The sequence below is a fragment of the Cajanus cajan genome, chromosome 5 (genome assembly GCF_000230855.2).
Source record: "Cajanus cajan strain Asha chromosome 5, NIPB_CcT2T_4, whole genome shotgun sequence".
Classification (NCBI taxonomy): domain Eukaryota; kingdom Viridiplantae; phylum Streptophyta; class Magnoliopsida; order Fabales; family Fabaceae; genus Cajanus; species Cajanus cajan.
This window is the reverse complement of record NC_138521.1, coordinates 4,210,556-4,229,989: the sequence shown is the minus strand read 5'-3', so window position 1 is coordinate 4,229,989 and position 19,434 is coordinate 4,210,556. Positions and strand designations below refer to the sequence as shown.

General features: G+C 31.6%; 4 protein-coding genes across 4 annotated transcripts; 3 read left to right on the top strand and 1 right to left on the bottom strand.

Moving 5' to 3' along the window:
• The first annotated feature begins 1,915 nt into the window (after positions 1-1,915).
• LOC109806879 (PRA1 family protein F3) lies at positions 1,916-3,275 on the top strand. Its single transcript, XM_083074763.1, has one exon. It carries the CDS (start codon positions 2,395-2,397, stop codon positions 2,941-2,943), a length of 549 nt encoding a protein of 182 aa, XP_082930889.1. The 5' UTR covers positions 1,916-2,394; the 3' UTR covers positions 2,944-3,275.
• Positions 3,276-7,090: 3,815 nt separating this feature from the next.
• LOC109808398 (RNA-binding (RRM/RBD/RNP motifs) family protein) lies at positions 7,091-11,161 on the top strand. Its single transcript, XM_020371393.3, has 10 exons — positions 7,091-7,398; positions 7,475-7,537; positions 8,354-8,435; positions 8,721-8,798; positions 9,033-9,099; positions 9,252-9,291; positions 9,507-9,610; positions 9,771-9,840; positions 10,683-10,765; positions 10,867-11,161. The coding sequence occupies exons 1-10, from the start codon at positions 7,219-7,221 to the stop codon at positions 10,895-10,897; spliced, it is 798 nt and encodes a 265-aa protein (XP_020226982.1). The 5' UTR covers positions 7,091-7,218; the 3' UTR covers positions 10,898-11,161.
• Positions 11,162-12,505: 1,344 nt separating this feature from the next.
• Positions 12,506-13,789, bottom strand: LOC109806901 (uncharacterized). Its single transcript, XM_020369432.3, has 3 exons — positions 13,724-13,789; positions 13,556-13,650; positions 12,506-13,428 (listed from the first exon to the last, which is right to left on the bottom strand). Exons 2-3 carry the CDS (start codon positions 13,616-13,618, stop codon positions 12,598-12,600), a joined length of 894 nt encoding a protein of 297 aa, XP_020225021.1. The 5' UTR covers positions 13,619-13,650; positions 13,724-13,789; the 3' UTR covers positions 12,506-12,597.
• A 1,475-nt stretch (positions 13,790-15,264) lies between these two features.
• On the top strand, positions 15,265-18,245 carry SLD5 (DNA replication protein-like protein). The gene is made up of 5 exons (XM_020373027.3): positions 15,265-15,645; positions 16,405-16,487; positions 16,604-16,713; positions 17,826-17,916; positions 17,998-18,245. The coding sequence occupies exons 1-5, from the start codon at positions 15,349-15,351 to the stop codon at positions 18,092-18,094; spliced, it is 678 nt and encodes a 225-aa protein (XP_020228616.2). The 5' UTR covers positions 15,265-15,348; the 3' UTR covers positions 18,095-18,245.
• The last annotated feature ends 1,189 nt before the right edge of the window (positions 18,246-19,434 follow it).

Sequence of the window (19,434 nt, the reverse complement as noted above, 5' to 3'; positions counted from 1 at the left end):
TTCATTATCTCATGTCATTGCTGGAGACAATAGAGGGAAACATATAAATAAATTTACCAAGTGTATAGTGCATTGTGCGGGTGGGGCTTAACCATAGACGACTTTGAGCCTTGGCATAGGAACCAATTGAGACTTCACCTTTCAACAAAAGGTTGTTGTTTCCAATAATCCACATGGTGGGGGGTTGCAAAAGCTTTCTTCCCATCACAATTCAAATGCTCACCCATAGTTATGTTTTTCATTGAGAAGTTTGAAATTTTGATTTTTTTTTTTACTTTAAAACAAAATAAGGGCTACAATTTATTACCATCAAGAACCATATCATATAACAAGACCAACAAGAAATTGTTGTGAAGCCTGTCTGATTTAAATCAATAGAATGAAAGAAAAAGAAAAGGAAATAAAGAAAGAAGCTAGTCGCTAGATACAATGTACATCTTTAATTTGACAAAAGCAAAAGAAAACACATAAAAGAGTTTGACAACTTTCTCGTAGATTCCAACGTGGACAAGTGGGACCCTTCTTCTTAAGTCGCTATTACTTGTCGTGGCTTATGGTTTGCTTTCACTACCCCCCATAGGGTGTAATGTGGTCTGAATAATGCACTATATAATTCAACTTAATATTATCCTTTTAAGGTTAGTTGGAAGTGTGGGATCCTTCCTTTGAAACAGAGTCTTCGTATCCCACTATCCAAATAACCTCGCAACTTTTAGTCTGTGTCACATGCAATACAACAAACATAAAATAACAACTCAGTTTGACATGAAACATGGACTTGCCCTCCAAGAATATCATCTTGTTTCTCACCTCCATTCCACTCATATCAATTTAAATCATCTTCTCTTTAACCTGTTTTTTCAATTGAAAAATGATAGTTTAACTCAAAAATTCTTCTCTATCGGTTCTTAACTTTCTGTTTGTCGATTCTTAATCAAAAGGATTGAAAAAGTAATGATAAAATGTATCACCATCATATAATTTCTCTCGATTTTTTTTCTTCACATGTCATCTATTATATCTATATTTCTGTTTTTTCTCCCAAGGTGTTGAATATATAACATTGAGGTATCCACTGCTCATTTTTCTTGTGAGATACATATTGTTAAAATACACCTATAGTGTTATATAGTTCAATTTCTGTTATACAAATTTATAATAGCCAGAACAAATGAAACGGCTTACAGTTAGTGTATGGAGATGACCCCGCATGACTTGTTAACAGTACCTTAGGCCTGCCGAAATACGACTTTATGGCTCCAACCTCCAATGTATACACTCTCTTTGTGAAAGAATCAATCATGATTTCAGAACCATGTATGAGTGTAACAATGGGGCCTATAAGCTATAGCTGTTCATCAAGCATTATAGTTAAAGGAACATCATTTGCTCTGTTGTTGAATTAAGGGAATCAGAATCTGTGTCATATTCCATTCCCTTTTAACAACTTTTCGTGCCTCCAATGAGCTTTAAAGTTAAATGAGTTTATGAATGTTAAGAAGAGGCTGTTGGCTGCTCCATTCTTCATTTGCTACCTATCATAGGATTCAAATACGATATCAAGTGGACTTTTAAACAAATGTATCACTTTAATTGTTCTGTATTTGTACATATATAAAGAAAACCAACAATTCAAGTGAGATAAAATAAAATAAAACACCACTTTAAGTCAAATTCTCACTGTTAACCACACATGAATCAACTAGTGCATAATTGTTTCAACTTAGCTCATAATATCGACTTCATGTGAACCAATAATGTAGAGTTCAAGTCTCAAATATGTGATACAAGATTATTTCAGTTTAACTAGTTGTCCCAAGTTCATGTCTTAAATATGCAAATACATTGAATACTCAGAAGAAAAACTTTTAAATGTGATCTTTGAGAATAACATGATATAGACTAAAATAAAATTCTGTTACAAATATCTACGAACAAAGTAAGTAACTATTGAAGTGCAAGATTAGATTTCTCACCCACACTATAAAACAGGTTAAACAATACAACCAAGTCCACAAAGAAAACAACACCAACCTCCTTCCAAATCACCCAACAAAACACACTCCCCACGAATGTCTTGACTCGTTTGGAAACTACACCACCCTCCACCCTTTTCCTTGGACGAGCGCAAGGGGAAGTGTAATCCAGAAGCTCAAACCAAACTCAAATTCACATCAAACGATACACCCAAACCCAATCATGCACCACAACCCCATAATAATTCACCCACAAAAGCAAAAAAAAAAAAAAAAAAAAAAAAAACAAAGAAAGTCACAAATGAGTAGGACCCGAGCACCCCTATAATTATCAAACAAACCCCAAAACCATTTCACAGCGTGACTCACTCACATAACCAAATTTCAATTTATTTATTTAATTTAATTTTTCTGAAGCATGACAACAACCTACGGCACGATCCCAACCTCGGCGGCTCCGAACCTGGAGTACATCTCACGCGCGAAGCAGAGGATCAAGGCGGGGCTGGGGACGCGGCGGCCGTGGAGGGCAATGGTGAACTTGCGGTCGCTGAAGCTCCCCGGCGGCGGCGTGGCGGAGGCGATTTGCAGGGTAAGGATCAACGTGTCGTACTTTCGCATGAACTACGCCATGGTGGGGCTGCTGATTCTGTTTCTGAGTCTCTTGTGGCACCCCATTTCGCTCATAGTGTTTCTCCTCATCATGGCGGCCTGGCTCTTTCTCTACTTCCTCCGCGACGAACCGCTGGTGCTCCTCGGCCACCTCGTCGACGACCGCCTCGTGCTCCTCGCCATGGCCCTGCTCACGGTGGCGCTGCTGCTGCTCACCGACGCCACCGTCAACATTGTCGTGGCGGTGGCGGTCGGGGTGGCGGTCGTGGTGGCGCACGCCGCGTTGAGGAGGACGGAGGACTTGTTCCTGGGCGAGGAGGAGGAAGCTGCTGCTGGCTTGGCCGGTGCTGCTTGATCATCATCGTCATCATCATTCTTCTTTTCTTTTTTTATTTTTTTTTATGGTTTATTATTATTATTATATTTTTTGGATGGATCTATTTTGTATTGTAGTTAGCTAGTTTTACTAGTTACATAATTTTTTTTTCTTTTTTTTTGCCTGGGTTTCATATTTTGTTCTAACTATGATTTGTGCCATTTAGTTGAGTTCCTGTGGGTTTGGTTTGGGAGGGGAAAACTGAAATATGAAATGGGTGTGTTTGGGAGGGAAATCTGAATGGGAGGTGGTTACCTAATGACTGTGTTTAGGGTCTTTAATACCACACAACTAGTCAAGACTTTAAATTATGTGTCTTTAATCCAATTTAACATGCATTCCGATTAAAAGAAAAATAAACTTTATCTTAGAATTAAAACTATAGTTTTATTTATATAATTGATGAGAAATATTAATTCGATTGATTAAAATAATAATTATATTTTTTTTCTGAAAAGTTTAGATGATTACTCGATAAAGTATTATCTCGTGTAAATGGAAGTTATTTGTCCAGTTCTTTGAGAATAAAGATTTTCTATTCTATTTTTAGATTTTCAACGAGAATTTGTATGAAATGATATAAAATACAAGAAATTGAATTCAATCTCAAATCTTAACTAGTTGAAGAGATAAAATTTAATCAGGTGTATCATAGTTGTAGGATTAATAATTAAACATTTGTGTTCACACATTGGAAAACAACCTATCTAACAAACAAATCTTATATTCAATACACATTATGTATGGAAACATTTTAGGTTAACAATAGTCATAGACTATAAATAGGATTAATTGGATTAATCTTTGGTCTAATAGGCAAAGAGATATTCATAATAGGAAAAAAAAAGTAATTTTATTTCATAGTGCTAATTAGTTGTTAAGAAAATGAAATTTGGATGGTAGCTAAAATCTTAATCATGGTTCACATGAATTAAACAAATTAAGTAGTAACGATAATTGGGATAAGATGCATGAGTTCATAAATTATGACATTATCACTATAAAAAGAATGTAAAGTAATAAATATTTTGAATTTAATTCTTGCATTATCTATTTTAATCAAAATAACAAAAGAGTAATTTTAATATTTTTTTAACGCTTTAACAAAATTAAAAAAAAAAATAAGTATAAAAGATTGTGTACTTTAAAATTTAAATATAAAGAGACTTTTCTTTTTTATAATAAAAAAGAATTATGTGAATTATAAACAGAAAGATATTTAAATTTTAGTTAAATTAATCGATAAATTTGTGAATTGTTCATAAATTTTTAATCAAATACTTATAAAGTCAATGTTAAGTAATAAGAAGGAGAGTTGAGTTATTGTATTCTTTAAAAAAAAATTATGAAAATTTGTCTTTCACAAGGTAAATCTTCTAAGTGTTCAATTTTTTTATTTATAAAATTACCTTCTAAGCAGTTCAATTTTGATAATAAATTATGCAATAATATATATAAGGTAATAAAGTAAATGCAACAAGTAAGGAAATAGAGTCAAAGAGATTGTACATTAATTTTTTATACTGATTTATCCCAAACTAGGCTACATCTAACTCTCACACAATATTGTGAGATTTTCTACTAACAAAGTCACTATTGTTCAACTTGCAACTTCAACAACCTACTGATACAAATTCATCACTATACAACCACTTGTTATTAGTGATTTCCGCTTAGTCACCTACTGAAATTTCTCCCTTAACAACTTGTTTAGATGCCCAACCTCACAATCAGCTATTATAAGATCTCTACAACCACCTAATTGACTTCTTTCCTTCCTTCATACACCTTTACAACTTAGACCTATGTAGGAAAAACTTTTACAAAGAATGATTTTGTGTATCCTAGCAATCAGTTATGATTACAATAGTTTCTCTTAACTAGAGCTTCTACTAAAGAGGATTCACACTTCGTTTTCTCTATTGCAAGATTGATACAAATGTAAAAATGGAGTTTTCTAGAAAAATAAAGTATGAAGTAAGGATTACAACTTTCACAGCTTGTGTTTTGATTTACTTCTTTGATCTAACTTGCTTAAAAAATATAACCTTCATCATCCTTTTATAGTCTTTAAAATGGATTCATCGAGGCTAGCTTAATTTTTAAGCAATGTTGACATTAACTTGTACTTTAGTTTTTAGTGTTGTCAACAATTCCTTAAGAAGTTGTTACTTTCTGAATTACCTTTTAAGCAACCTTATCCTCAAACCTTTTAAGTAGAGTCTTCAATATTAGTCTTTTGGGAAGTTTAGTTTTAATTGAAACTTTTTGATGAATGGTTCAAAGAACTAGATTCTTAAACTAAGTCTTCAAGGCATTTTCTTTGAGACAAAATGTTCATTTTGAAATCCTTTGATCAGCAGTCATTGTGTGCTCATAAAAAAAAAAACCAAGACCATGATGCTATATAACAAGTCAAGTAATATATATTGAAGCTTCCGAGTTGTAAGACTTGTTAAGCTTTTGAATATTGAATAAAATAAAATTGAGATACTTGAACAAATTTGTTAGTACTATACATGAGAACTTTTCATTATTAAAACTTGAAATTTAAAATTTGTCATTATTACAATATGAATTAAGCATGATTCAACAGCTTAAACTAAAAAAATTATAATTAGATTTATTATATTTTTAAAATCTCCACAAATTATCATTTCATAACCATTTAAACATTAGATGAGCATGTCAAATAAATGACCAAAATCATAAATTAAAAAAAAAATGAATTGGATTGAATCCATGTTAAGATTGAATTAGAAACTCCAACCCAACTCTTAATGGATTATAGTTTTTTAGGGAAAAAAAGTTATAAAAAAATGGTTGACCATGAAATAATTTATCAAATAAATAAATTAAAATAAATTAAAATAGTTTTATAATAAAAGAAATATTATCTCACTAAATTGTCTCTAAACAATTTTTTAAAAGCTATCAAAGTTAACTTATAAATAAAAAATAGCTATTTAAAGACATTTATGTCTTTTTATTCACTTAAATTCACATTTTTCTTCCAATTTTTTCTAAATTTGAAAGAATTTGAATTTAATATAGAGACCATTAAATTATTCGTTCTTTCCTTATTTGCATGAGATCTAAATATGAAAAATCACATTCATTCTACACTAAATTGTAATTTTGTCTCTCTAAATTTTCCAATTCATAATTTTAGTTATCTATTTTAAAATATAAATATTTAATTATCTTATTTTTAAAAATATAAAGTTATATCTTTATTATCAATATTTGATGTTCATTAATTATTAAATTTTAACATTTTTTAATAATATGATATTACTTAAGTAACATAATATTAAGTAATGTGATAAGTTGGAATAAAATTTTAAAAAATATCATACAAAATATCTTTATATATTAACAAGTGATTATTATTTATTTTATTAATATTTTTTATATATTAATTTTTTTTAATGTCTAAATATTATATTATTAAATATATGCAATAATTAAGGTTTTATATTTTTAAAATTAAAGAAATTAAGTATTTTTTATTTTAAAATAAAAAAAATTATAAATTAATAAAAATAGAAGGACTAAAAATATAATTTAATATATTTTTTTTAATTTTCACCCTTTTCTTTCTATTTCTATTCTAATTAAATATAGTGGTAGGATAAGGATAACATGCATACAATTTTAGTATGTTCTCATTATAATTTTAATAAATAAAAAATAATAATTTTCTTTTTTATATGTTAATCTCAACTTCATATTTTTTTTTGTTAAATTCTCGTATTTTATTTGTAGCATGAGAAACTTATTATTATAAATGAGATGGTATTAAAAATCACATCACAAAATTATGTAAAATTGATATTTAATTAACATCATTCAATTTATGAGTACTAGATTCACTTCGTGTCTCTAATAGTTATTCACTAATAAAATATTAAAAAGTTGTGTATAATTATTTAAAGAAAATTTAAGATTTTTTTTTTATATTTGAGAGGTATAATGGTCCATTAAAAAATAAAGACCAAAAAATAGTTACATCTCTTATATCTCTTTTATAATAGTTATATCCTTTATAATAGTTATAGATGTGATAAAATTTAATCAATAATTAACAATAAATATTAAATAGTTTAACACCCTTATGATACAATGTTCGATAGAAATAAAGCGAAGTAAATAAACGACACTGATACAAAGAAATTCGTTTTCGTTTTCGTTTTACCCCTCCGTCACAGTCTTCTCCGGCGTCTATCATCGCCGCCGTAGACGACGGCACGCATGGCTCAGCCGGCATTCGATCCGTACTACTTGTATCAACAGGATGAACGGAGCAACATCAACACGCTCTTCGTGTCTGGCCTCCCAGACGACGTGAAGGCGCGTGAGATTCACAACCTCTTCCGCCGCCGCCCCGGCTTCGACTCCTGCCAACTCAAGTACACCGGCCGCGCCAACCAGGTGCCACTCCTTTTCTCCTGCTTCGAAACTCGTGAATTTTGTAAATATTGAATCCAATTTCGCCTTTTCTTTTCAGGTCGTAGCATTCGCCACGTTTTTCAACCATCAATCAGCAATGGCAGCGTTGCACGCTTTGAATGTGAGTACGTAGGTTCGAACAGCATAATCCGTGATGAACTTAGGGTTACGAATTTAGTCACTGTTAGCGTAGTTTTATGAGAATAAACCATCAATTTCATCTCAAAGTATATAAATTATTCAAGCAGTCCATTGAGTGTTAGAAATCGTGACAAGCTCTTCAAATTAGTCTCTAGAAGCTAGTAAAATATGGGTCTATTTGGATAAATTTTTCTAAAGCACCTCTAAGAGAAGAAAAAAATGAAATAAACTTTTCTGAAAACTAAAATTGGTTTATGCATAAGTGAATTTGTAGAAGAAACTTTCTCATATTAGTTTATCCAAAATGTTTTTTTAATTTGTGTATTAGCTAATTTTAGCTTATGGAGAAACTTGTTTTATTCTTTCTTCTTATTTTCTTATTCAAGAAATGTTTATGGAGAAGTTTATTCAAATTAGATCCTATATTAAATTAGGGATTAAGCTAATGGATATTTAATACTTTGGGGACTACTTATATATTTTCATTGCTTTAGACACTAGAATTCAAAGTAATACTAGATGGACCAAATTAACGGTTTATTCATTTTATAATAATACAGTTATTTTGTTTTAATTTTTGTTCTTTAGAATGAATTTTTTGGTATTATGTTCCCCACTCTGGACTAAATGTAAATTGCAGTGGCCTTGAGCACATATACTCAAAAGGAAATCCTAGGAGTTTGTGGAATTTCTGATAGAGTATGAAACGAAATGGACCGTATTTTACTGAGGTGTTTGCAATTCATAGAAATTGGGATTCTGTCTAATTTATTTTTTCGTTGATGATCATCACCAGGGTGTGAAATTTGATCCTCAAAGTGGATCTGTTTTACATATTGAACTTGCCAGGTCAAACTCTAGGAGGAAGCGAAAACCAGGTATATATATTATTCATGCTTGACTAGGAAATAGGGATGAATAAAAAAGGAGGAATGGAAATTTTGAAAGTATCAACCAGCTATAATGCATATATAGAATCTAGATATTTTCTCATTTTTAACTTTTACATTCAGTTTTTTCTTCAAGTAACTTTTCTTCCGTTCCCCCCCAATTAATGTTTTTACATAATTCCTTTCGATGAATTCTGGAGGAATTCAGTTTGTTTTACTTTTATGGTTTTACTGCCTTTTTCAGGATGATTACTGGACTTTTATTTTGCACAGGTGGTGGACCCTACGTGGTTATAGATAAAAGGTCCAAAGGGGAGCCTGATCTTCAGGGATCATCAAGTGATGATGATGGTAATGTTACTCTGTTATGTTAAGAGTAATTTGTGTGTATTCTGAAATGAATATGATCTAGCTTCCTGCTATGTTACTGTATGCACCCATAGCTAATTGTCCTTTTTATTTCAATTTAAATGGGGTGGGTAAGATTAGAAAGGGATAAAGGGAGAGGAGCAGCACAAGAAACATAAGTTTCATATTCTTTTCCTTCTTTTTTCTGTGTCTCACCCGCACATCTTTCACATTTAGGTGAGAGTGACCCTGATGAACCAACCGAAAGTGGTGGCAACCATGGTGATCCAGCAACCCTGCAAAGGTTGAGAGTACAACAAATTTCAATAACTGCTTAGCTCAAAAGTTCAAAATTTTACATATTGTTTACATATACAAAAACATGAATGATAAGATTATACCAGTACTTTGAATATTCTAGTGGTTCAGTGAGTCTAATATTCTGTTTGTGTGCAGTGGTGAAACTGCTGTTGGTTCTGAAAATGCTGTACCTGTGGTAAGTTCAAGTGAAAACTAGAAATAAGTTGGAACTTGTCAGCTTACTGCATTTGTAGAAACCATCCAATATTTTCTTCCGCCTTAAAAGCAGCACATAGGATTGAATTTCATGTCACTTCCTTCTGTGTGAACAAACTGATGAAAATTTGTGTAGTTTTGTAAAAGATGTTACTTCCTTTCCTATTAAGAAATTTTGTTTCAAATTGGCCACAGGAGCAATATGAAAAGGGCAGTGATGGAGGACTGTGTTCCACTCTCTTTATTGCAAATCTTGGTCCAACCTGCACCGAAGATGAACTAAAGCAAGCTTTCTCTGTGTAAGTTTCTTCTTCCTGTTGATGAATCTGCAAAGGCCTCTGGTACTGTTATTCAGATTGAAGCTGTGCTGAACATTCTGGTTCTTGTTATATCTAGATCCTGCAATGTTCTTCATCTACTTGATTTTGATCATAGAACTAAACATCTTCATTCTTTCAGATATACTGGATTCAACATGGTCAAAATGCGTTCCAGAGGAGGAATGCCTGTTGCATTTGCTGATTTTGAGGTAAGTTGGTTCTAGCAGGAAACTATAGGAGTCATTGGTAAAATAGTAGACATTTATAATATTCATATACTGTGTGTGGATGTCGAAGGGAGATAAAATGGAGGGTGGAGGAAATGAGATTAGGGGCGTGTTTGGATGCATGTTTGGGATCTACATCCATGCAAAAATCACATCAATTGATGGAGGAGCTACTACTTGTTGCTTATGTTGGAAGTGGAGAGAGAGTGATGATTCACATTATGGATTTGGTTTCAAGCAGACTAAACTATTGGGTCTTACTTTGCAGATTATAACATTAAATTTTTTGGTCCTGCTCTTTCAACAAGTTCTCCTGTTACAGCCATCAATTTCTTTTCTTTGGAGTGATGTGTTGAGTTCTTTATATAGAAATTCTACTTTTTTTGTATAGCATAATATGATCATGGATAGTTCTTATCATCAATTTTGAAGCATGTTTCTTGAAAGCCTAATTCCATGTATCATTTTGAGATGAGAAAACCATCTAGGAAACTATAGCTTCATTTCCTCAGCCGACCATAAACGTCTTATTGAGCAAAATCTGATTAATGGGAACTTCACAAAGTGCACACAAACACTAATTGGGCAACTCCTTTTAGAAACATGAGAACATCATGGCATAGGTCATTTGCTGGTTGGTATTTTTTATTTAAATATTATCAAACCCTATTGACTGCTGCAATTACCTTCCAGTCCCATACACCCCTGCCCTCTTCATTGCTATGTCACCAAAAAATAGTTTAGCATACCATATCTGCAAATAACCTTGGCCTGAATTTTTACTCAATTATTGATTATATTATCAACCTTTCTTCTTTTGACAGGAAATTGATCAAGCTGCTAAGGTCTTGGAGGAGCTTCAGGGCAGCTTGTTGCCATCATCAGATCGGGGTGGCATGCACATAGAGTATCTTTCTGACCTAACGGATTCTGTTGATTTTTGTTCTGTTATGATTGGATACTTTATATTTCTAACTTCTTTTTTTCTTTTCTTACCGGGCTCTCTAGATATGCGAGGTCTAAAATGAGGAAGCATTAGGAGAAATTGGAGCGAAACAGTTTCTGGACAATCTAGTTATTCCATATAAAATATAGTTGCAACATGTAGGGAAAGATGGCCAATTTTGCAAAATGGTTGCAGTAGACATTTTTATGGTTATGCCTAGAACCATTTACTGTGCTGTAATTAAATTGTGGTTGCACTACATGAGTCCTTATCGGCAGAAAAACCACTCTGCATATTTATTTTATGGCAAATGGTAACCACATCAGTTTTAATGCATTCAAGCCAAAATTACACTTATTTCTCTTTGATGCTTAATTATACTGTCTTTTCCTCTTAAAGAATTGCACTTTTTTCCTTTGAGAATTCATTTTAACTATGACAGACATTGATTGCTGCCTGCTGTTGTTAGCTGTATACAAATTTCATAGATCGTGAACTACTTCTATTGGTTCTATCTATATTGTGTTTGAATGATTAAGAATCATATCCATTTAAAAATCAGGCTAGTTGGAGTATTCTGTGGATAATCAATTTAGGCACATGTGGTTATCCATCAGAGTCTAGCTTATTGAATAGTCATTTCTTTATGAACATTCTTTGTCTTTTGTCTCAACTAAAGATAAACATACAATCAACTACAAAGGCAGGCATGCATACTGCAAAAAAGGGAGGGGTGGTAGCCTTAGAATTCAGAAAAATGGTGTGTTTTGATAAAGTTCTCCACAAACACTTTTATGGGAGAAAAATAAGAAGAAAAATTAAAATACTTTTTTTTTCATAAACTAAAACTAGCTTATGTAAGAGTTAAAAGCAAGATTTTGAAGGAATTAATAAGAGAATTTTTACAAATTATGACACAAGCTAATTTTAGTTTATAGAAAAAATTATTTTATTTTTTATTCTTATTTTTCTCTTTTAAAAGTGTTTATGAAGAAGTTTGCCAAATGTCTTAAATTTCTTGGATGAAAAAGACTTGGTCTCCATATGTAAAAGTTCATACTCCACCACTTTACCTACAATCACATATAAAACTCAATGGTAAGAATTAAACAATTTTTACTGGCACCTTATGCCAACTAGAGCCTCCTTAGAAACCATACAAACCAATTTCAAGAACAAAAAGAATGACTGGATTTTCTAGAATTTCTGTTAAAATGTTCCCATAACTGTTGTGGGAGGGCTAGAGTTCAAAGTGTCCTATGTCACATGTCTAGATTGCATTTGAAAATTCTCAATAATTAAAATGCTTCCACGGTTCCACCCACAGGACAAAATCCAAGTCACACCCTTGCTTTGCATAAAAAATAAAAGAATCTCACTATTACACAGAACCATTAGCACTCTAGAGTTGTGAGCCACATTTGTAACAGTGTATTCAGATAATTTCTACCCCATGACTCTTTGTAAAGCAAACGGATCATAGAACTGTTGTAGTGAATCCTCTCATGTTTTCACGTGACTTATATGAAGGTTTAGGGTTATATTCGACTGAAATAGTTGTGTTAATGATTCACTAGTTCCCTATTTATAGATTTTTGGTCCTAATGGTCAGAACTCAGTAAAATATATGCACGTATACATCATTCAAACGGTGAAATAACGTCGATAAATGGTAAAATCTTAGAAATATAAACCAGTAACTACAGAAATCAAAATCATAGAAAGAATCTCAATAATTGTTTTGAGCCCGTAAAAATGAAATACTCACAATAGAAATCGGAAAAGGATCAAAATTAAAATGGAGGGTTTCTCTTCATCTTTTTGTAAGGCTCCTTCAGATTCTCAAAATCCGCATTCAACTTTAATCTCTCCTTGTCAAGTTCAGCAAGATATTTCACTACCTTGCCCAATGAAGTTGAAACATGCTTGACAGATTCAATTATTTCTTCTTTAATAGCCAAATGCTTCGAGTTGGCAGTTTCAAGTTCAGTCTTCTCTTTATTCAAGCCCTCATTTTCTTCTTCAAGTTTCTTGATGGCATCTTGTATCTCCTTTTGGCGCTTTTCCAGAGTCTCAATTTTAACCTTATTCGTTGAAACAACATCATCGAGCTTTTCAACTTTAGATTTGGAATCTAGAAGTTTGCCAAAAGCTAGTTTTTTCTCAGTTTCAATGTTTTTGGCCTTTTCTTCATTCATGGATTTGTCCATGCAAATTGTCTCCACTTTTTTGTAGAGAGCATTGAATTCATCTAGCCCCTTGTTTTGGCCCTCAGATAGATCTTGAACATGATTCTCAAGTTTCTTCAAAGATTCCTGAATCTGTTCTCTGTATTCAACTCGATGAATGTTGTGCAAGAAAGATTGAGAGAAGGCCAAAGATCGAAGTTCTTGAAGAATGGTAGAAACGTTTTCAGTTGAGGGAGACACAGGCTGTTGAATTGTGGTTTGGGATAGCATGGATGAAACTGAAGCATCACTTGATAAGAAATCGAGGAGCGCAAAGGGATTATCATCAAGTTTGTTTAGATAATCATCGATCTCCAAAGTGGTTCCAACCTCAGCAGGATGATCTTCAGATGAAGTTGATAAAGATGATTCTACAGGCTCTGGGTTCAATGCAGGCTGTTTCAAAGTGAAAAGAAAGCTAGTATTGAATAATAACTTTGAAAGGTCTTCAAGAATTTGATCAGTAAGCAATTAGAACACCGGTAGTATAAAAAAAAAGGAACAATTTAAAGAAAGGCCTCACCTTTTTGCTGCTGACCGATCCCTTGGATTTTGCCGAACCCTTTTCTCGGAGACCCTTCATCATCACTTTCTCCAATACCTTTATTCCTTTAGAGACTACTAAGAGATTTTAGTCAAAAGAAATGAAATGTTGTTATAAGAGATGAATGGAGAGTAATGAGTTGCATACCTATTTATACTATCAGAGGAGCTTTCTTCACTCACCTGCTTTTTTGTGCCAATGCTTCCCTCCACATCATATTCTTCAAATAAATACACATAATCCCGCGCATCGGATAAAAAAAGTAAATTATAAAATATTTCATTTTATTAATTTTATTTTAAATTTAATTTTTTAACTATGTAATATAAATTTGTTATAATTAGAGGTCACAAATTTAGGACAATACATATAAAATTTTAGGTTTAACATTAACGTAACTTCATTTTCAAAATTTTCAGCTCTTTATTTTTCGTAATATTTTCTATTTTCATTGAAAATGGAAATAGAAAATGGACAAACAATCAACTACTAATAATCATAGATATAAGTATGGATAGAATGCTTCTTTCTCTACTAATTTAGTAATTCTTAGTAATTATTTCACTTAAATATATTTTTAGTATTTGTATGATAGTTTTGATTTTGGTTCTTGTGAATTTTTTTATTATTTTTTATTCTTTTAAAATTTGTAAACATTATTTTTTATCTTTATAAAATATTTTATATCCTTTAAATGAGTAAACTTTTATTTTGGTCATGTGAAATATCTCTTAAATCAATAATTTTGGTTTCTAACTAGGGATGACAATGAAACGATCGATAACAGATAACAGATTTTCCTCTCCCATCCTCATCTTTATAAAAGGCAAGGTGAGTTTAAGTTTGGATTTTAAAGGGATATATTTATATTTTTAAAATCCATACCCATCAAGTTTTATTGAGTTTGAGTAGACTTTTGGGGACTCATTACTTTTTTTAGAATTTAATTTACTTATGCATTTAAAATAAATAAAATTTAAAATTTAAAATTATATTATAAAATAAATAATATATAAAATAATAAATAAGAAATAACTCATAAAAAAATTAATAATTAAATTACATTTTTAATTAAACATATAATTTTAAATTTGTTAATTAGTTATTACTATAATTTAAATTATATAGTTAATAAAATAATTAACTTATATTTTAATATTGATAAAATTAAAATTTTAACTTTAATTAACTTATGCAAGACTCAAGACAGGGACAGGAAGTTGCATATCCAAAATCGCATCCAAAACTCGGTTTTTCAAGTCGAGAAAAACTCGAACTTGATTTTTCAAAATTGGATTGAGATTGAACGAGTACCAAAGATCTACAAATTTTTTTAAAAATGTCCTATACTAACATTAAGAGTTACGAAAAACACTTGAAATGATATTATTGGGAATGATTTAATGGTTGAAAAGAATGAGATTAGAGTAACTAAAAGTAAAAAAATTTAATTTAATCTTTATCATCTCTTTGCAAGTGAAAGAAAAATGAAATAATCACTTAATCTTTAAATAAACAAATATAATAATGAGAACTAAAAACAATTCATTTAAATTTTAGAATGATGTAAACAAAGAAATTTTTAAAATTAAAAACATATTTAAATTGAATTATTTTATATCCATTAAAATTAAATGATTGAGGGGTGCAGAGGCCTTAACATAGGGTCCCCCACACACAATATGTTTCCCTTTGGCGCCAAGAGAATTGATTATTGTTGTTGTTGAAAGGAGAAAGGAGAAAGGAGAAAGCGAAACCCTTGTGAGAGTTGAATGGCTTCAAGCTCAGGCAATGAAGGAGATTCAATGGAGGATTACGAGGCTCTGATTTCGACGACGGACGTTGAGCTTCTGAAGCGAGCGTGGCGCAACGAGAAGGCAGCACCCGAGGTTCTCCGATTCGAATTCCAGTTGATTTCCCGCCTCAGAGAACAGATTGAACTGATGGAAGAAACCATCCAAGATAAATCCACCGCCGCAACGGACCCCCTTTCGCTCTCTCTCTATCAGATGGACTTGGACAGAACCCTCTTTCTCTTCCGATCATATCTCCGGATCCGCATCCAAAAGGTTCACTCTAAATTCTTTTATTACATAACAATTAAGCAAAAAACTAGGCTCTTAGTTAGTTCTTTTTTTTCTTTTGTCTTTATAATTTTTTTGAATTAAAAAGAATATAAGAATTAAGAAAAATTGTAGTTGAATAGTGAATAGGACTAGTTTCTGCAATGCAACAAATCAAGGTTTGAATATCTGCTGAGAGAGGTGGTGCTTACATTTAGTGTCTGATAGTGCCTCGAATAGGATTGTCTTCAAAGGAAGATGATATAAGAACAAAAAGTAAATAAATAAAGAAGGTTTAATTACATATTTGGTTTCTTTACATTTTAGTTCCTACACCTAAAATGAATTAAAATGTATCAGTAAGGACTAAAACGAATAGTTTCTAGGTGTAAAGACTAAAATGTAAAAATTGTATCGTTCTAAGGACCAAATGATTAATTAAACCAAAAATAAAAGAAAAATGAACTGTTGAAATTTATTGTAGTCTCAACCTCGAGTATTAGCAATGATAGAGTGATTCTTCAACTAGATGTAAATTGAATTTTCTTTATGGACTTTCTTTTCGTTAAATATTTTGTCTCTGATAATAGTTTTGTGTTTTTCATTTTTACTACCTTTATAATAGGTTAAAATAATTATGGCACATGTTTGTTGCGAACTATTTGAAGACTGGGCTAGCTGGAATTGACTTCACTGATTGCTCTGTTCGTTATATTTTTTATTTTTTATTTTCTAATAATGTTATAGTCACTTTTTTTATTGTAGATTGAAAAGTACATGTTCCACATCCGAAAGACTAATGAACTTTGGAACAGGCTATCTAAAGACGAGAAAGAGTTCACCAATGCGTAAAGCTATCTTTCAAATTGTCTTTTTTTATAATTTGCTTTTTGACTAGGTCTGTGTTTTAACTGATAGCATTAAAGCATACTTGTGGTTTTTGAATCTAGTTTTCTGCTTGCAGGTGTATAGAAGACCTAAAGCAACATCTGGAGGAGAGTGTTCTGTCAAAGTTGCCTGAAAATTATCAGTCTGTTCTTAAGCAATCTGTAACAAGTGGAGAGGATGATATGGGTAATTTAATAATTTTTCATCCTTAGAGAAGACAATATAGGTTATTTTGTTTCATTATTTCTTTTGGACCATTATGTGTTTGAATGGGTAATCAAATTTGCTTTGCCTGAAAATCAGCCAATATTAACAAATAACAGTTATGGCACCGTCATAAAGGTATAACATGACATTTTTTAACCCCTCCACCATTCGCTATTCCTTATTTTCCATTATATAACAGTGTCTGCCATATCCGCTATGTAACCCACCATATCTGCCATGGCCATGACTTTGTGGTGCTCATGGCAGAATTCCTCCTCATCCTTTTTTTTTTCTTCTCATCTTCTCTCTTATGAAACTCCTAAGTTGCAAACAGACAACTATGGTGAGCCTTCTTAGGCCACCAGCCTCACCGGCAACCTGAACCATGGTGGCCTGAGCTTCAGAAAGTTTTTTGGCAAACAAATCCAGTGACTCATAAGGCTTGTTTTTGTTTTCTGTTTGTTCTTTCTTCTTCCTTAAATTTCTTTCCTTTTCTTTGTTTTTTTCATCTTTTTTTCATTTCTTCAGATGTTCCTCATTTCTTTCTCTCTCTTTTTTTTCTCTCATTCTTGGTATGATTGTTCTTGTTCTTCATTTGTTCAATGTTTTTGTTCTCTGTTTTTCAAAATTTTGGAATTTAGTTCTCTGTATTTTAGAATTTCATTATCATGTTTTCTGTTATGTTATTTTCTACATTAAACCTATAAGGTTGTTCCCAATTCTGTTTCGCTTATAGCATAATGTTAAGTAGTAAGCACAAGTCATACATCCTAAAACTTTGTTTTATGGTAGATTTTTGGCTTACCACAGTGAACCGTTATTCGTTATTGATAACCTTGAAATTAGCAGCCTGTTTATTACCCTGTTGGCATTTTGATAAGTAGCGTGAAATAATTTACATTTCTTAGATTAAAAAGTCTGATGATAAGTTCTGTAGTACTTTTCTGATAATTTTGGTCTTTATGCTTGTAGCTTTTCGTGTAATTTCCAGCTTTCTAAATAAGATTTTGGTATTTCAGTATAACTAACTGTTAAATGAACTAGAACCATCTATTGTGAGCTGTGACACTTGTTTTGTTTGTATATTTCAGTCCCAGAACCACAACTAGACACATTTGTTTTGTGTAGAAGTAAAGAGTATCTCACGGGAATTCAACTCGAAGATGGACCTGTTGATGACAGGCAATTCCCTTATTCTTGCATGAATTTATTCTGCTCTGTTTAGAAAAAGGTAAAAAATTGTTCAATCGACTATTGTGGCAGGTCGAAGCTGTTTGAGATGGAGCCAGGTGTCCTGCACTTCATATGTTATAAATCAATAAAGGCACTTGTAGAGAGTGGCAAAATTGATCTACTCTGATAAGTTTACAGTTCGGATGATGCTCATGAGAAACCCACTATTGTTTATTCCAAGTTTTTTTTTTATTCTGCTGTATGGAGCTGATTCAAGATGTTGTCAAGGAAATAGTGTGACGTGAAAATTCAATATGAGATGATTTATTCCTTGTTTCTTTTTGTTTTTCATTAAATGTTTTTTAATTCACGTCTTTAAAACTTATAACAACTAGATAAATCTTTGTTACAGCCCAAATACATTTTTTTGCCTTGTTTTGGCACAAAGCTTCTGTAGTTTTAATTTTAGATTTCTGGAAATGGTTTTCTGTTTTTAACAAGCGTTGAGTTCTCAAAAAATAGGTCTGAGAAGTGGGACGTAAATAATACGATAGTGGTGATATTTTTGTAAACCTGCACACTTTAGATATTCCCTTTTAATACGATCTCCCGCTGTTCATCAAGAATTATAAGGTCGTGCAGTTCAAATTCGATAATGTAGAGTTTCTTACTGACAAAATTGTATAAAGTTTTTCTTTAATGGTTAGGATTCCCTGCAGATGAAAATTGAATCGAGATAATCTTGGTGATCCTACATGGAACATGATCACCTATGTTCAAAAAGAATTGCATTGCATAGTGAATTAACGTAGATACAGAGATGATCCAATTAAAGAAATAATGTTAGCTTCGTTAATTCATTGCGAAATAGTAATGTATCCCATTTTTGTCGAATCGTCTGTCGTAGCTTTTGCAAAACCAAATGTATGTTGAATGAGCACCAGGGTTTTGTCAAATTCAATTACCTATCCTTATTCTCAAAGATAATATCCAGTTGACAGTTCCAAAAGTAATCAAAGTCCGACAACAATGATTGGTTATAGAAATAATGTTGAATGATTGATGTTTTACATATTTATTCTACTATGAACTAGGAAAAAATTTATTTACCAAAGTTTGAACTGAGATTCAGAGCTAATCATCGATGGTACTAAAGAGTTGTATAGAGAAAACGTAGTTTCAATAAGGTGTTACATCAACTATATTAGAGCTACTCTTTATTACGTCAATATTTTATTCTAAAATATATTAAAAATATTATCATGTTAGTAAAAAAATTTAACATCATGTTTCTCTTATTTTAATATAGGGGAGAGATTTGTTTATTTTAATAAGTTTAGACTTACTTCGTTTAATAACTCATATTTTAGATCAAATTTTAATAATTCATTCGTAGAATTTAAAGTTCTTAATATTTAAATTCAATTTGTAAATTTTTAAAAATTTTAAAAATTATTTAATATTTCATTTCATTAATTCAAATTGATATATAATTCTAAAACGTATTTTATATGTTGATTTGAATTA

Excerpts from the sequence above, each read along its gene's own strand:
- LOC109806879 (XM_083074763.1), top strand. The coding sequence starts at position 2,395 with ATGACAACAACCTACGGCACGATCCCAACCTCGGCGGCTCCGAACCTG.
- LOC109808398 (XM_020371393.3), top strand. The coding sequence starts at position 7,219 with ATGGCTCAGCCGGCATTCGATCCGTACTACTTGTATCAACAGGATGAA. Across the intron at positions 7,538-8,353 it reads CAGCGTTGCACGCTTTGAAT|GGTGTGAAATTTGATCCTCA; the intron begins GTGAGTACGTAG and ends GATCATCACCAG. Across the intron at positions 9,841-10,682 it reads TTGCATTTGCTGATTTTGAG|GAAATTGATCAAGCTGCTAA; the intron begins GTAAGTTGGTTC and ends TTCTTTTGACAG.
- SLD5 (XM_020373027.3), top strand. The coding sequence starts at position 15,349 with ATGGCTTCAAGCTCAGGCAATGAAGGAGATTCAATGGAGGATTACGAG. Across the intron at positions 16,488-16,603 it reads GAGAAAGAGTTCACCAATGC|GTGTATAGAAGACCTAAAGC; the intron begins GTAAAGCTATCT and ends TTCTGCTTGCAG. Across the intron at positions 17,917-17,997 it reads GATGGACCTGTTGATGACAG|GTCGAAGCTGTTTGAGATGG; the intron begins GCAATTCCCTTA and ends CTATTGTGGCAG.
- LOC109806901 (XM_020369432.3), bottom strand. The coding sequence starts at position 13,618 with ATGATGAAGGGTCTCCGAGAAAAGGGTTCGGCAAAATCCAAGGGATCG. Across the intron at positions 13,429-13,555 it reads GATCGGTCAGCAGCAAAAAG|CCTGCATTGAACCCAGAGCC; the intron begins GTGAGGCCTTTC and ends ACTTTGAAACAG.